The 16,486-nt window shown below is 45.3% G+C and overlaps 1 protein-coding gene across 1 annotated transcript in view; it reads left to right on the plus strand.

Moving 5' to 3' along the window:
* The window catches only part of CLIC5 (chloride intracellular channel 5), a 109,139-nt gene that overhangs the window by 45,730 nt on the left and 46,923 nt on the right, over window positions 1-16,486 (plus strand). Inside the window, exons 2-3 of the mRNA XM_082663308.1 lie at window positions 10,791-10,900; window positions 14,670-14,795. Of these exons, the coding sequence (XP_082519434.1) occupies window positions 10,791-10,900; window positions 14,670-14,795 (236 nt within the window). The remainder of the gene's footprint in view (window positions 1-10,790; window positions 10,901-14,669; window positions 14,796-16,486) is intronic.

Raw genomic sequence — 16,486 nt, forward strand, 5'->3', positions numbered from 1 at the left:
TAAATGTTACACGTGGGGCCAGTGCAGCAAAAGAGTCAAACTTAGAGGCAGAGGATTTGGACCTTGGGACCTTCTAAGCCTTGGTGCAGGTTTTTGGTATGAATGAGAGCCGTTCTGCCTTGCTAAGCACGATGGAGTCATTTGGAAGACATATCAGGGGAATCAAGTTTACATTTCTTGAGCCCTTACTGGGTTCCTAGGGTTTCATAAAATAAAGAACCAAAATAAAACAAGTCACCAAGTCACATCCATGCTAATGGAAGGCTTACCAACTAGATGGTTGGAAGGACAGATCATTTGGTATCAAAAGAAATAATACGGAATAGTGTCTGACTTACTAATAAGAAAACCTCACTAGTAACTCTAAAACAATCTAATAGAAATGAAGCAAATTCTAGAACAATACATAACACTAGAGTGAGAACACTAGGAAAGGAGAAGGAACTCACAAGGAAGACTTAAAGCAAGCAAGCCCTGAAGCATTTCAACATTTTTCTTTTTCTTTGTTCCCTTTCTTTCCTTTTCCTTTTTTTTAAGCTCCGGGTAAATAACATGTTTATGGGTCTAAAAGCCAGAGTTCTTGCTGTCTTGGGGAGGATAATCATGTTCTTAGGAGTAGATGAGTTCTCAAAAGCGTACAAAGTATGGCGGGGGAAGAGCAATTAGCTGAGAGGGCAAAGGTCAGGAAGGGGAGGATGTCAGTAAATGAACAGGAGAGTCACGTGCAGGACTGGCTGCAACTGGTGGGGCGCACTGCAAAATGAAAACGAGGGATCCTTTGTTCAAAAATGATTAAGAATTTCGAGACAGCAACAACAGAGCATTAAGCCAACTGTGAGGCCCTTCTGAGCTCAGGGTCTCGTGCATCCGCACAGATGGCATGTGTGTGAAGCCAGCCCTGGACACAGGAGAGGCACCAGGTGACAAGGCAGGTAGCAGAGGGCTGAGTTTTAAGAGGAAGAGATAATCGAAAGTTCTAGCTACCAGAGTTAAGTAAGGGTAAGTCAGAGAGGAAAGGAGGGAGGGAGAGAGGGAAGGAGGGAGGGAGGAAGGAAGGAAGGAAGCAAGGAAGGAAGGAAGGGAAATTGCTTAGTCCCAGAAAGTGACTGAAGGAGAATCGCTTTAGAAGAGGGTGTTAAGGTAGAAGACTGGCAAGAATTTTAAGAGAGACACAGTAACCTATTCAAATAGTTTGGACATGAAAGGATAGGAAGGAAAACATGTAGGAGTGGAAAGAAGGGGCATGGTGTTAGGGTGTGGTGTTGGGCTGGAGAGGGCAGTTCTTTCCCGGAGGGTGTGTGAACAAACAGGAGGGTGAGTACAGACTCAGTGCAGAATGCCATAAAGCTCAGCGTAGGTTGAAGGTCACTCCCAAGAGGCCTCAAGCACAGTAATATTACGCAACACATTGAGTTGTAGGCAGCCTTGGCCCCAAAGCCACTATCAGACCAGGCTGCTAACTGAGGGTCCAAGGTACCACTGGACCCTGCTCTCTTAGTCAGACACTTGAGCTGAGTAGCCTTCTGGGCATGGAGCCTATGAGGTCCTTTGGGAGGGGATATTTACATAACTATGTTCAGTTGTTTATAAAACCATCTGGCAAGCTGAGGTGTTGATGACTGCATACTAAATTGATGGGTTACCTGTCTCAGGTAGTATTTTTAAATTCATCTGGTGTGATGTTTAATTTTTATGTGTCAACCTGGCTAGGCTGTGGTGCCCAGATATTTGGTCAAATATTATGCTGTTTCTAGGCAGGTGTTTATTTGACTGAGGTTCACATTTAAATCAGTAGCCTTTGAGGAAAGCAAGTGACCTTCTGTCCTGTGTGTGAGCCCCATCCAGTCAGTTGAAGGCCTTAATAGAGAAACGACTGACAATGTCTGAGGAAGAGGGAATTCTGCCAGCAGGTTGCCTTTGGACTTCAACTGCGACTCTTCCCTGAGTCTCCAACTTGATGATATAGCCCATAAGATTTTAGATTCACCAAACCTCCACAATTGGGTGGAGACAATTCTCTCTCTCTCTCTCTCTCTCTCTCTCTTTATCTCTATCTCTGTCTCTATCCACACACAAATCCTATTGGTTCATTTCTCTGGAGAACCCTGACGAATACACCTGAAATTCCTCATATGACATTATATAGGCAGCCTTCTGCATAGAGCTGATTCAGCCTTTATAATCAGCTTCAGATAAATGCTAAGAATCTCTGAAGCCTCAAATGTATACTTATTACCTGACTGCTTATTGAATGAAAAATGCCTGAGTGACCCCAGTGAGTTAAGCCTTATGTGACTACTGAGAAAAAGAATGTTGTTTCTTCAAGGGTAGAACCCGCCATCTTCAAGCGGACCACAACCCGCCCCAAATCCCATCTCTGTTCATGGGAGGCTGACCAGCCAAATTATTGGAACAGCAGATAATTGGGTATTAAAAAAAAACAGTCATAGTAAGGAATATTATCTGACTTACACGAATAAGAGAAAGTGGGCAGATCCAGATATCGCTACTATGAAGAAAAATGTTCTCTTCCACGTGATATGCATCAGTTTAGTGCTATAAAGATGAGTCATTTTATATCCAAAGAAAGTCCTCTTCCTGTGGTCTTTGTCACTTCAACACTCTTTCCATAAGAGAAAAACCAGCCTGGCATAGAGAAAAGGTAGGAATTGGGAATCAAGAATTGTATCCCTGGGAGTTCCCTGGTGGCCTAGTGGTTAGCATTCCGGGCTTTCACTGCCATGGCCCAGGTTCAATCCCTGGTCGGGGAACTGAGATCCTATAAGCCAGGGCGTGGCATTAAAAACAAAAATTATATCCCAGATTCTGCCATGGGACCAGGCTGTACCACCATGGGCAAAACGTCTAAACTTTCTGGGCCTATTTCCTTACCAGTAAAAAGAAAGAGCTGGACCATATCAACCTTGAGGTCAGTTCTAGTCCAGCTGTTGTAGAATTTTTATCTGTAACTTGAAAAAAATTTTTAATCACTTGAGTCTTCAAGGATAGTTTTCATGGACTAAAGTAACACAAAGTTGAAATGTGACATAAATGGTGACTTAATTAACTTTCTGGAGAAAATTCAGGTTTTTTTCTTCTAGTACCTCATTTAGGACTTAACCGTGTGAGATTTTTAAAGGAATCAGACAAATAGCCTAAAAATCTTCCATTTTGAAATATCTGACATCTATAGCTGACGTCTAAGCATCTGTCGTAGTCTGGGTCCAATCAGGAGAGAGAAACCACACAGTGGTTTTAGCAGGAGTTTCACATAGAGCAATAGTTAACTATGATAAAAGAGTAACCATTACATATAAGGACACTACATGGTACCCTAGAGTTGAAGGAGAATAGCCAAGGGATGACAAACTGAGAAGGGTTTCAACTCTCACAGGGGAAGTGTGGTCAGCCCAGCAGAAAGCGTAGACGTCCACCGGTCTGGCAAGACTAGAGCTGGTTTGGAGTCGCTGGGCAAGCAATAGCCACCCTCCAGCGCTCAGGACGGGAGCAGACGGTCAGCAGTGGGGGCATAGGTGTGCACTGGGGTCCAGGTGCCGGCGGGAATGGGGGGCTTCAGGCCACACGGGGCTTGCGGAGTCAGTGGCAGATCTGTGTGGACACCCTGGCCACAGGCAGACTTACGCAGGCTACATGGAGGCGTTGCCTTCTGTGTCCAGAGGGCTAGCAGCAGGATGAGGCTGCAGGGAACCGGAGGGATCACATTCTGGGCTGGGGTGGGGGCAGGCTCACTGCTGACCCCCCAGTCCATGCCAGAGGCAGCAGAAGAGCCCCTTCTTCCTGCAGGGTCCCTCCAGTCCTGTCTTCTGGGAAATCCTACCTTCGTGCTCACTTTAGAAATGCCGAGAGGAATTGCCACTGTTTCTCACCCAGCATTTATTGAAGGGTGCCTTCAGAGCTGGGAGACAGTAAATTGGTAAGGGACACGACATCTGTCAAGCTTAAATGGCCATCTCTCCCCATTCTGCTATTCCGTTTGGATCCTTTCTGAATAATTCTTCCCTCTTTTGGACCTTGCTGCCCTCAGACGATTTGGGGGCAATTATCAACTTCACTCTGTTGTCTGGAGAGGAAGCTCTATGTACCTGGTCTGTTTATGGGGTATCTTATCCCAACAGGTCTCAAATGTTGTTCACGGACTCCTGGGTCCAGGAGATCCTCTGGGGGGGGGTTGCTGAGAGGTCACAACTATTTTCAAAGTCATCATTTTCCCCTGGAGTTGCTATTTTGTGGGTAAAATTTGCTGGCGTTTTAGGGCAAATAGAGGCAGTGGTGTAACGGAGGAGTCATGCATGGACAGAAAAAAAAAAAAAGCCAGTCTCGTTTGTGAACGATCTTGATGAAGCAGTAAAAATGATCGAATGTAATTAAATCTCAACTCACAAGTACATGTCTTTTAAACATTCTGGCAGATGAAATGGGACATGCACATCCAGCTCTTTGGCCTCATTGCCAAGCACAATGGTTGTCTCAGGAGAAGCACTTGTGCGACTGAGCTGTGACCAGAAGTTTCTTTCGCAGAACAGTTTTTACCTGAAAGACAACCAGCAGAAAAACTATGGTTTTTACTACTTGGTATTTATTTGCCAGACGTTTCCTGGGAAATCAAGGAAACGAGCTTGTCATTTCAAGACTCACAGCTGACAGTATTCATTGTCCATGATAAAAGACAAGCTTTCAAGAGAAAATGAGAATGTCGGAAAACAGGGATTTGCCACCAGGATCTTAGCAGCCTCTTTTTGCTTGAACTTTTCTGTTGAGCTTGGTGGTCATATTACTGAAGGAGATCCTTTGCTACTGTATAAAGAGATGTATCACCATTTGGAAGATCTGTTTAACTCCGTGAAATGCTATTTTCCAAAAGATGAATTTGTGACGTGCCAAAATCATTCATGGGTAAAAGACCCATTCAAAGTGTGAGATAGATGAATGGGTTTTAGTGGAACAGAAGACTTTCATTGATTGGGTTTCAAATTCCACTTATCGACTAACCTTTAAGAAACTAGCACTTGTTGAGTTTAGGTGTGGTATAAAAGAAAAATACCCACAATTATCTAAAAAGGCTATTAAGTTACTCCTCCCTTTTCCAACTACATATCTGGGTAAGGCCAGATTTTCTTCATATACTTCAACCACGTAGCAAAAGACTGAATGCAGAAGCCAACTTCGGTTAAGTCATACTTTAAAGATTTTGTAAAAATATCACAATTCCACTCTACTTACTAAATTTCTTTTTTTAAATATATGGTTTCTTTAATTAAAACGTTATTTATGTTAACATGTAATGTGTTTATTATTAGTATTATATTTTAATGAATGAGTAAACAAATATTTGAAATATTTTTTAGCTTTAATTATAATACAGTAAATATCGATAGCTATAACTCACATGAACAAAAGCTCTTTGGGATTCTCACCAATCATGAAAGGCATAAAAGGATTCTGAGACCAAAGAGTTTGAAACTGCTGTCTTAAACTGCTTAATTTCATTAGACACTTGAATTCACAACACTGAGGGAAGTTGTAAGTGCAAAGACTGAGACTCAGGGTCACACGGTGAATTACAGGCAGAGGTGGGTCTAGAACCGTGATCTCCTGCTATAATGTCTTCTACAACCCAAGCTTTTTTCTCAGGATGCTCTTCAGAGGGCCACCATCAAAATTTGGGGATACTCAAGCCATAAAATTGGAACAGTGTCACCCTCCCCTCAACATGTATCCATTCTAACAGGCACTGAATATCGACTCAGTTTCAGGTACCTGTGCTTGTTACTGCTGAAGGTAACGTGAATAAAACATAGTCGTGTTTTGGGGACAGCCAAGCTGTCTCACCATATGGGGGAGAGACTGTGTGGAAGGCAATATTTCAGAACATATAATATGACTTAGCTGGCATACAACATATAAAGTATAATCATACAACCTATATAATTACATCATGCTATTACTATTTTTTTTTACATCTTTATTGGGGTATAATTGCTTTACAATGGTGTGTTAGTTTCTGCTTTATAACAAAGTGAATCAGTTATACATATACATATGTTCCCATATCTCTTCCCTCTTGCATCTCCCTCCCTCCCACCTTCCCTGTCCCACCCCTCTAGGTGGCCACAAAGCACCGAGCTGATCTCCCTGTGCTGTGCGGCTGCTTCCCACTAGCTATCTACCTTACGTTTGTTAGTGTATATATGTCCATGCCTCTCTCTCGCTTTGTCACAGATGCTATTACTATTATAGTATGTAATATTATACAGTGTATAATATTTTATGTTTTATTACAACTTAATATAGTATATAATACCATATAGTATAACAAGGTATAGTACAGTATATACGCTTAATAGTAAATAAATGTACTATATCTAGGGAACAGACAGTACTTTGGGGTCATAGCTGGCTGGCAGCTGTGTGCACGCGAGGCCCATGGCAAAGCAGAACTGTGAACTTGGGAAGTTTGCCAGTAGCTGTACACCATTCTCCTTTGACCCTACTGTTCGCTTTCGTTTCCCAGTGCTGCCAAAATAAATCACCATAAACTGGGTGGCTTATAACAAAAATGTATTCTCACAGTTCTGCAGGCTGGAAGTTTGAAATCAAGTTATCATGAGGGCCATGCTCTCTCTGAAATCTCTAGAGAAGACCCTTTCTTTGTCTCCTCTAGCCTCTGGGGTCTGCCGGCCATCCTTAGTGTTCCCGGGTTTGCAGACAGATCACTCCAATCTCTCTTCATATGACTTTCTCCTTTATGTCTGTGTCCAAACTTCCTTCTCCTTATAAGGACACCAGTTGTGTTTAGGGCCCGCCCAAATCCAGCGTGACCTCATCTTTACTTGCTTTCATCTGTGAAGATTCTGTCTCCAAATAAGGTCACGCACACAGGTTCTGTGTGGACATGAATTTGGGGGGAACATTATTCAACCCAGTACACCATGTTTTTGCCTGTCCCCAGTCCACATTGCTCAGAGTCTCTTTGGACCACAGCCCATCTGGATTTTCCCTCATACTTTTCAGGGCCTGGGGTCCCGTTGAGCCCCACCAAGTTCTTGGTTAATGTTTTAAGTGGTTGCCACAAGCTCACCACATTTAACCCATGAGTTTAGCAAATGGTTCCCATGGGCAACTGGTGAGTTGTGAAGGAAGAAAAGAGGAGACTAAACAACTCCATAGCAAAAAAAAAAAAACCCTAATAACCCAATTGAAAAACGGCTAAGGACTTGCATAGATGTTTCTCCAAAGAAGACATACAAATGGCCAACAGGTATATGAAAAAATTCTCAATGTCACTAATCATGAGAGAAATGCAAATCAAAACCATGATGAGATCTCACCTCCCCCCTGTCAAGGTAGCCATTCTGGAAAAAACAAATGAGAACAAGTCTTGGTGAGGATATGGAGAAATTAGAACCCTTGCACACTGCTGGTGAAAATGCAAAGTGGTGCATCCACTATGGAAAACAGTATGGAGGGTCCTCAAAAAATAAAAAATAGAGCTACCATATGATCCAGCAATCCAACTTCCGGGTGGTTAGCTAAAATAATTGGAATCTGGAAGAGATCTTAACACCCTTGTGTTCATTGTAGCACTATTTAAATAGCCAAGATATGAAAACAGCCTGAATGTCCACTGACAGATGAATGGATAAAGAAACTGTGGTATACACACACAGTGGAATATTATGCAGCCTTAAAAAAGAGGGAATTCTAAAATATGCAACAACATGGGTAAATCTCGAGGACATTATGGTGAATGAATTAAGTCGATCACAGAAAGACAAATACTGCATGATTCCAGTTATATAAAGTAACTAAAATAGCCAAAGTCATAGAATCAAAGAGTGGAAAGGTGGTTGCCAGGGGCAAGGGGAGGGGGGAGTGGGGAGTTACTAGTAACGGGAATACAGTTTCATTTGAGCAAAGTGAGGAAACTCTAGAGAGCTGCTTACAGCACTGGACCTACAGTCAACAATACTGCATTGTGCACCGAAACATTTTTTAAGAGGGTAGGTCTCATGTTAAATGTTCCTAGCACAAGCAAAGGGAAGGGAAGGGGAAGCTTCAAGAGAGATGCAAAGACAGTAAGGGTGTAAATCATAAAATCCTCACATACTATTTCTCTTGGTCTTTCGGCAATTTTTGTCTACTAGGTCTAGAATCATAATATAAGACAATAGTGGAAATGTGGGGAGCTGTGACAACCACCAGCCTGTACACCCCAGCAGAGCTGTGGCACATGGACTGAAGGCTGGGATGCGTCACGCCCATCCAGCACCCGCACCTCCTGCTCTGTGACCTTGGGTGAATGTGCTACCCGCCTGGGCTGGGCCCTCAGGGTGGAGTCTGCGCGTGGCAGTTAAGAGCTCAGGATCTGGAGCCAGATCGCCTGGGTTCATTCCAGGGACCCTCAGACCAGTGATTTCCCCTCTCTGTAATTTCCACTCAGCTTCCACATCTGTAAAATGGTGACACTATCTCACTGCACAGATTTCGCATGAGCAATAAACGCGTTAATAATATACGTAAAGCACTTCGAACAGTGCCTGACTATATAGACATTCGTTGGTATTATTAACATTATTATATGAATTTTTGGTCCAGCTAATAAGAATTCCAGTAATTCAGTAGTACCTCCTTCAATCCCCTTTTGACCACCACCACCCCCGGAAGTAAAACAGATGAGAGTGTGTGGACCGTGGCTTTTGTTTTTTGTTTTTTAATTCTCCACTTGTCACTTACACCATAACTGGCCCTGGGGAAAATTTCCTTTGTCAGGATGTCTTAAAGGACCAGGAACCTGTCAGATGAGTGCTTCTTGGGAAAGAAAGTCTTAGGGAACTGATGTCATCAACTCAAGTTTTGCAACGAGCTATTATTAAATTCATAGTCGCCTGTCTGAGTGTGGCTTTATCGGTAACTTTAGCCCTGTGGGCAGGGGTGGCGCCCGCCCTGTTGCCCTCCACCTTTCTGATTTTTCTATAACCTAGCCGTGGTGTCTGAAACAATCAGGGTGGGTCTGTCTCCAGCACTAAGGAAAGTGAGAACTGGATCGGGATGGGGCTCTGGGTGGAGTTAAGAGAGAGGTAAAATAACTGTAATTTCATAGCAATTACCTACAAGCAATACCGTCAAAGGCGCCAGTTTTCCATTATAAACCTGAGCCTCTGCTGGGAGCGATGGGCCAGGTAGAAATAAGGACACACACCTGCCTTCCCACCCGAACCCCACAGCAAACAAACCTCGAGGGGAAAAATAACGTGATGAGCTTGGAGGGTAGTTTTTTTCTCCTTCTCTTTCAGAAAAAGAAAATCTTAGTAAGCCCCCATTCCAAGATGTTGGTTGGATTGCTGGCAGCTTTGCAAACAAGGCTGGGGGGCCTTCCCTCTTTGAACCCTCCCTGTTAGTGGAGCCTGGTCCTGATGCCACCATGATTTCCAGGGGAGCCAACAGCGAACTAGAATGAATGGGTGATTTCTCCCTCCAAGTACCATTTTGGGGCCAATAAACCACTCACTGGAAAAAAAATTACACAGAGATCAGTTCCCCAAACTTTTTGTTCGTATGTTTCTGAAAGTGTGTTCTTTATAAAATTCACATGTCTGCAGCCTACTCAGAGGTAAAGATAGACCTGCCTTTCAGACAAAAAAAAAAAAAAAAATCTGCTGTTTTGAGGAGGGTACTGAGAAGGGGAAATGTGGAGAGCAGAAGTGTGAAGGTCCTCAATAATGCTATCTGTCATGCTTTCCTATGTGTTCCCATCTCATCCCCCAGCCCACCCCACAGGAGGCCATAAGCTTCTGAGTAAATGCAGTTTTGAATCCCCTGTGTAATTTCTTCCAGTGCCTTGTACATGGTCAATACGTATTCGTTGAGCAAAAGGATAATTTAACAAATGAATGGTTTATTGACACCAGGTCAAGTAGTAGTCAGAACCTAGTGGGACATTGAGTAACGTCTCGAGCCTGCTGACAAGATAGAAAGACATAGGGTCAAAATCTGAGGGTCTATACTCATGACGTCTTCACGGAGTAAGGACCAAAGGGTAGAAGATAAACGACAGAGGAACATACTTTGGCGAGGTATAACCAAAGCAAAGCATTTCTTTGGTTAGAACTGGTTTAGAGCTATCCTCAGAATGGACTGATTTGAGAGATATATATTGCCGGTGAGTGGAGATATTCAAGCATAGACAAGATGATTACTCAAGAGTATAGAAGTTGGTCCGACATCATTTGTGTTAGACTATGTGATGTGGAAGGTCTCTCTCTCTTTTTTTTTTGTGGTACACGGGCCTCTCACTGTTGTGGCCTCTCCCGTTGCGGAGCACAGGCTCCGGACGTGCAGGCTCAGCGGCCATGGCTCACGGGCCCAGCCGCTCCGCGGCATGTGGGATCCTCCCGGACCGGGGCACGAACCCGCGTCCGCTGCATTGGCAGGCGGACTCTCAACCACTGTGCCACCAGGGAAGCCCTGAAGGTCTCTTTTTACCCTGAGATGCAAGGGTTCAATGGTTTCAGAAAGTTATGACTCTCCGTAATCACCATGCTGGAAACTCACATTCAGTTTTGCACGTGTCTATCGAGCCCTTACCCTGTGCCAGGTGTCACCTTGCATAAACATTAGGAAGACAAGGATAAATCTTAGAGGGCAACTTTAAAGTAAGGCTGGGGCATGGACTTTCGGCTCTGCCCAGACTGGTGTCTGGCTGTTAGTCCTATGTTCCTTCTTGCTGATGTGCACGAGCTAACTCAGGACTCTGGTGCTCTTCTTTCTAGGCTGGAATCGATGGGGAAAGCATTGGCAACTGTCCCTTCTCTCAGCGCCTCTTTATGATCCTCTGGCTGAAAGGAGTTGTGTTCAATGTCACCACTGTGGATCTGAAAAGGTAAAGGATGATACGTTCATGAGCAGGAAGAGAGACTCTTCCATGAGGGAGGGCAAAAACCTCGAGGCTCCCAGCAACCTCCTGCTCACACCTTGCTGGCCAGAGCCCTAGAGCCCTAGTTACAAGGGAGACTGCAAAAGCGAGCAACACCCTTGGAACAGAGCAAGTCCCGATGAGCAAGGAAGAAGGAGGGAATGGACAACAGGTATCTCGACTGAGAGTGTCTGGCACAGAGATGGGCGCAGCATCTAAAAATCTGGGAGGGAGCCATTCTGGTCCTACTAGTGCCCCCAACCTAGGGGACCCCAGCCGGACTTCAGGTGTGAAAGGTTGAGTTTCCGAGGAGCTGGGCTCCATACTGTTTCTCCCACTATGTTCGCATCTTTAGAACTCCTTAGTGTGAGAGCTCTGGATTAGAGACTGGGATGGAGAGTTACTCGTGTTCTGCTTTTAAAGTGCAGTTTTAATGGCTGTTGAAAATACGGGCATTGCTCACCATCACAAGCCCCACTGTTTCCATCTTGCTTCTCTTTCCTCTCCTCCGCCTGTCCTTTAAATGCGGAGTGGCTCAGGCTCCCTCCCTGGGTCTTTGTCACCTGCCACAGCTTTCCCCCAGTGAGCTTAGCATACTCTCCCTGTCACCTTTATGTCAATTACTCCATACCCAGAGCCCTGCTCTCTTCTAGATATTTCCACTTGGATTTTCTGTTATCACTTTGAAATCAGTGTGTCAAAAATTGTACCTTCATTCTCCCTTTGAATTGGGGTCCCCTCCTGAATTCCTTTGTTCTTCCGTTTTCCGAGGCACTGAAACGTTTCCAGCTCCCTTCTCTTGCCACCCCCATTGTCCATCAGTCACCAAGCCCAGGGCATTCTCTCCCCGTGCTGTCTCTTACTTCCAGGTTCTCTTGTCCATTCCCAAAGCCCCCACATGGTGTGGGTCCCACCACTGGCAGCTGGACTGTTTCTCTCTTCTTCAGACTGGTCTTCCTCCTTCTGGTTTCTCTCTGTCTCTCTCTGATCCATCCTTTATATTATCATAAGGATAGTCTTCCTAAAATAATCCTTTCATCACGTGGCTCTCCCTACTCAGAAAACCTCCTGACATTTCCCATTGCCTGCAGCATAAATGCATCTGCAGCCCTCCTTTGTCTTTGCCTTGGTTCTTCCCAACATGATCTCCCAGGGCCTATCTGCCTCTGGCAGGCTGGACCACCTTCTGCTGCCCTTGTCCCTCTGGCCTCCAGCCGTTGCCTGGGATGCTTCCTCTGTCTCACAGAGGCTCTCTGTTTTTCCTGAATGGAGAGATGGTGCCCAGCCCCCAGAAGCAACCCCCTCCCCTGGGAAGCTTCCCCCTCCCACCCTACCACTCTCAGGCAAATCTATCACTCAGCCTCCCTCCAGACTCACCCTGCATCTATGGTCCATTTTGTATCTCACCAGTTTACGATATCTACAATCCCGATGCTTTACAACTAGTGCATGCTTTCCCATAAAAAAGTCACATAAAGTGTAACCCTGTGACGGAGATCTTATTTCTTCATTCTATATGAGGAAACCAAGACAGACACATTTAAATGACTTGTCCAAGGCGCCCACCTGGAATTGGAGGGGCTGCCACTAAAAACCCGATCTTCTTGGTTCAAATGGCACGTTCTTCAGGACACGTCAGTTATGAAGTTTGTCTTGTCATTCGCATCAGACCTTCAGTTCCTCAAGGGCAAGTCGAGATCATGTTTTGAGTTTCTTTGTATCTGCCACAGCAGCCAATGCATTCGTTCGGGGCCCTGACTAATTTCTGTCAAATGAATGAAAACACACACGAAATGCAGACATTGTCTGTGACAACTACAGAGAGCAGACTTTCCTGCAGTTGGAAAGATTGGCTTCCTTCAGTGGAGAACAGGAGGTCTTTGGAGTATCATCTGTGAAAGTAGACTCGTATTTGTCTGGGGATCAGGATGGGAGAGGGAACCATCCCAGCATTCCTTAGATCCTCACACGGCTCTTTCCTAGCTGTCATCACATCCGATCCTGCCAACACCCCTTGAGGTGGGCCAGGCAGGTATCACGACTCCAGTTTTATAGATAAGGAGAATTGCTTACTGAAAAAAAAATTTTATATATATATATATATATATATGTATATGAATTAAGGAATTTAAAAAATGTATGATACAGTGAAGTTTAGCAATTCCTAATAAAACTAATTTCTTATCCCGGCATCACCATGTATTGGTGGAATGACCTTGAATCTTCTCTTTTCTGAGCCCGTTGCCTTACCTGTACAATGGGGATAAAAGTTATGCCTTGTTTCTAGAGTTATTGCGAGGATCTGATGAGGCAGGCCATGGACCACTTGCATTGTGTTGTGCTGGCTTGTAGCAAGAACACCGCACGTGCTGCCTCTTCTTAGCATCATCCTGCCCTCCTGGGACTGGCAATCCAGGCAGGGAAGGAGAACTGATATACATTAAATAATCTGTAAGTTAGACTCGGCAATATGTAATTAAGTTCTAATTACATAATTTCATAACTACTGAAGAGGGTCAACAAGGAGAGGGGGCCACCCCTGACCAGTGTCCACTGGCAAGGTCAGCTGAGCTCCAGCGGTCAGGGCAGTACTTCCCAAGGATGCCAGACTCCAGAGCCCATTGTTCTCTTGAGTCCTAGAAAAAGAAAACCATCCTTCGTAATTTCTGGATCTTTAAGCCACAGAGAAGTCATTGCTGAAAAATAAAATCAGTATAGATTTTCCCGCCCTGCTGAGAACCCAAGCATTGCTGCCTTAGGTGAGCTTTCGAAAACAGGAGGAGAAGGTAAAGAATGTCTGAAAGGAAGAACACTCACAAAGCAAACACAGGGACCAAGGAAATTCGATTTTAGAAATGCTTTTCTCAGTGTCAATTGTCTGAGGAGTTCCAAGTGCCGCAGAAGGCAGCTGGAGAGTGTGCCTGTTGGGCAAGGATGTGGGAGGGGCACCTTAATTGAAATTCTTCTCTTCCCCTCCCAAGCTGATTACGCCAGGAATGTGTTTCATTACAGACTCCTCTTCCCCGTTGTTTACTCCTTTTGGGTTCCTCCATCTAATGTTTTCCACGCTTGCCTCCCACAGGAGTGTGGCATTCTCAGAGAGAGCGTTTGGGGTGACTGATGGTCCAGCCCTGCCTGGGGAAGTTTCCATCATTATCTCTCCTTTTCCTCCCTCTGTCCTCTGTGCAGCCTTCTCCCTGCCCGCTTCCCTCCATCTCTGCACCTCCATTCTGACCGGCTGTGGGGAGCCCAGAAGCTCAGCCTTGGACGTGAATAGGGGCCCATGGCAAACACAAGGTCACTCCCTTCCCATTGCGCAAACCTTAAAGAACAGAGAAGATGGTTCTTCGTGTATAAGCGTGACTGAATTCATGAATGTTTAAAGTTTGGGATTCTGCCTCGTGCATTTTTGTAAAGCTGATGGGTGAAGGACCTTTTGAAAGCAAAGCCCAACTTCCTCCCTGGGTATCAGAAGCTTGGCTTTAGCTTAGATATTCACCTGTGATCACACTGCTTTTTCAAAGTCCATCCGACTTGCTCCTCTCTCACTGAATCCCACCGGTCGGATATCCTGTGTCACACCACATCCTTCCAGAATCTCTCCAACCTCCTCTGCCCTACGCCTCACACCGGGTCTGTTTTTGCCGACGGGCGTCTAATGGACAGAACACCCTGGGCTTCCCTGTCCGTGAAGCACCCTGGTGTAAGCCACCCCTGAACCTTGCTCTCTCCACAGAAAGCCAGCTGACCTGCACAACCTCGCCCCTGGCACCCATCCGCCCTTCCTGACCTTCAACGGAGACGTGAAGACGGACGTCAATAAGATCGAGGAGTTCCTGGAGGAGACTTTGACCCCCGAAAAGTAATGAGCTGCTTGTTTCTGGAGCTAATGACAGGGAGGGGGTCCTTGTGCTTTTCTAGATCCTGGGGGAGATTTCCAAAGGAGCCTCATCAATCCAGAGCCCAGGACCCTCTTTGCAAAGAGAGAGTCCCGCGTGGCCCTCCCCACCCCCAAAGGGATGCCAGTCTCAAACCTCCTCCACAAAGTCCAACCCCAAGAGTTGATGCCCCTTAACGCCAGGTCCCTCGGCCTGAGTGAAGGCCAAGGCTCCCTCATTGCAGAACAAGAGCTGAAAGGCCGACGAAGTAAAAAGTCAGCTAGGAGAGAGGTAATCCCATGACTTAAAACCACACCAAGGTATGAATAAGAGTCATAAATCTGACCCTGTCAGGTCGGAGCCCATAATTAAACATGAAAAACACGGGCTGAAGGCAGTTCCTCTTCTGAAAACAGGCTCAGGGGGAGGAGAGACCGGAGGGCTGTGGGTCCTTGTCCGGTAGATAAGCTGCTCCTGATGGGAAAAAGGAGTGAACAGAAGAGAGGAGAATTCTAAAAGCTGCTGGAAGCTAGACTTGTTCATTATACTCTACTGAAATCAGGGATTCAAACAATCACCTTTAAAAAAAAAAACTGGAACAATAATATTGCATATAGAGTAAGATGTGCACGGACTTTATCCTGTGGGATAGTCACTGAAAAGCTTTAAGCAAAAGTGTTGGAGAATCCGTTTTCAGGCTTACTTTGGGGGATGGGGGGAGATGGGGAGGGCAGAGGAGGAAAAGCTCCTAGAAATCAACTAGGAGGGAGCCAACTGGTGACATTCCGCGTAAGATAGACTGGAGGGCTGGGCTAAGGCAGTGACAGGGAAATGGGGGGAGAGGGGTAGGAAGGATTTTAGGACATACTCAGTAGGTAAAATAAGTGGGATTGACTATAAAAATGACCATCTTGCATTTATTTTAAAGTTTTATTTTTTAATTGATATTTATATAGCCCTCACTTAGTGGGCCCTTAAAGGTAGGTGCTATCATTATCCTAATTTGATAGCTGGGGAAACTGAGGATCGGAGAGGTTACGTAACTTGCCCAAGGTCACACATCTAGCAGATCACTGTTAAATCAGAACTCCCAGTCGTGATCTAATTAGGCCTCAACCATTTATACATTCTTCCTAAAAATGTATCCTCAGCCATCCACATTAGGACAGTTTATCTCCATAGTGAGTGTGGAAAATTGCCTCAAGTCCAATAGACTTTAAAATAAATGCATTGATTAAATCAGCTGGGCAGCCCCACCCGTAATACCAGGCCAGCCCCTATGCTGAAAAGACCCACAGGGGGCTCAGCCTCCTTCTTCCTCCCTTGGGACTCAACCTCACTGCTGGCTCTGGTTTGGAATCCAACAACAGAAAATGAATGCTGTTTTCAATAACTAAATAGGGTTTGGACTTTGTCTGGGAGATCGAGAGGGGAAAGTCCACGATGAAGTTAACATTTTCCCTTCTAGAAGTAATACCCGCACGCAGGAGTCCTTGCTTCCATCAAGGCCAGTAGGGAATGGGAAACTGAAACAATGCGGAGGATGGATAGCCAGCCTGGTGGGTGGAGGCGTGCAGGGTTGGGCTGGGCTGGGCCTGGAGGCCTGGGTCCACTCCTGGATCTGCCAGTGATGCACTGTGACCCCTCGAACCAGTCTCTTTCTTGCTCTCGGCCT

This window comes from Grampus griseus (assembly GCF_964374135.1).
Source record: "Grampus griseus genome assembly, chromosome: 10".
Lineage (NCBI taxonomy): Eukaryota > Metazoa > Chordata > Mammalia > Artiodactyla > Delphinidae > Grampus > Grampus griseus.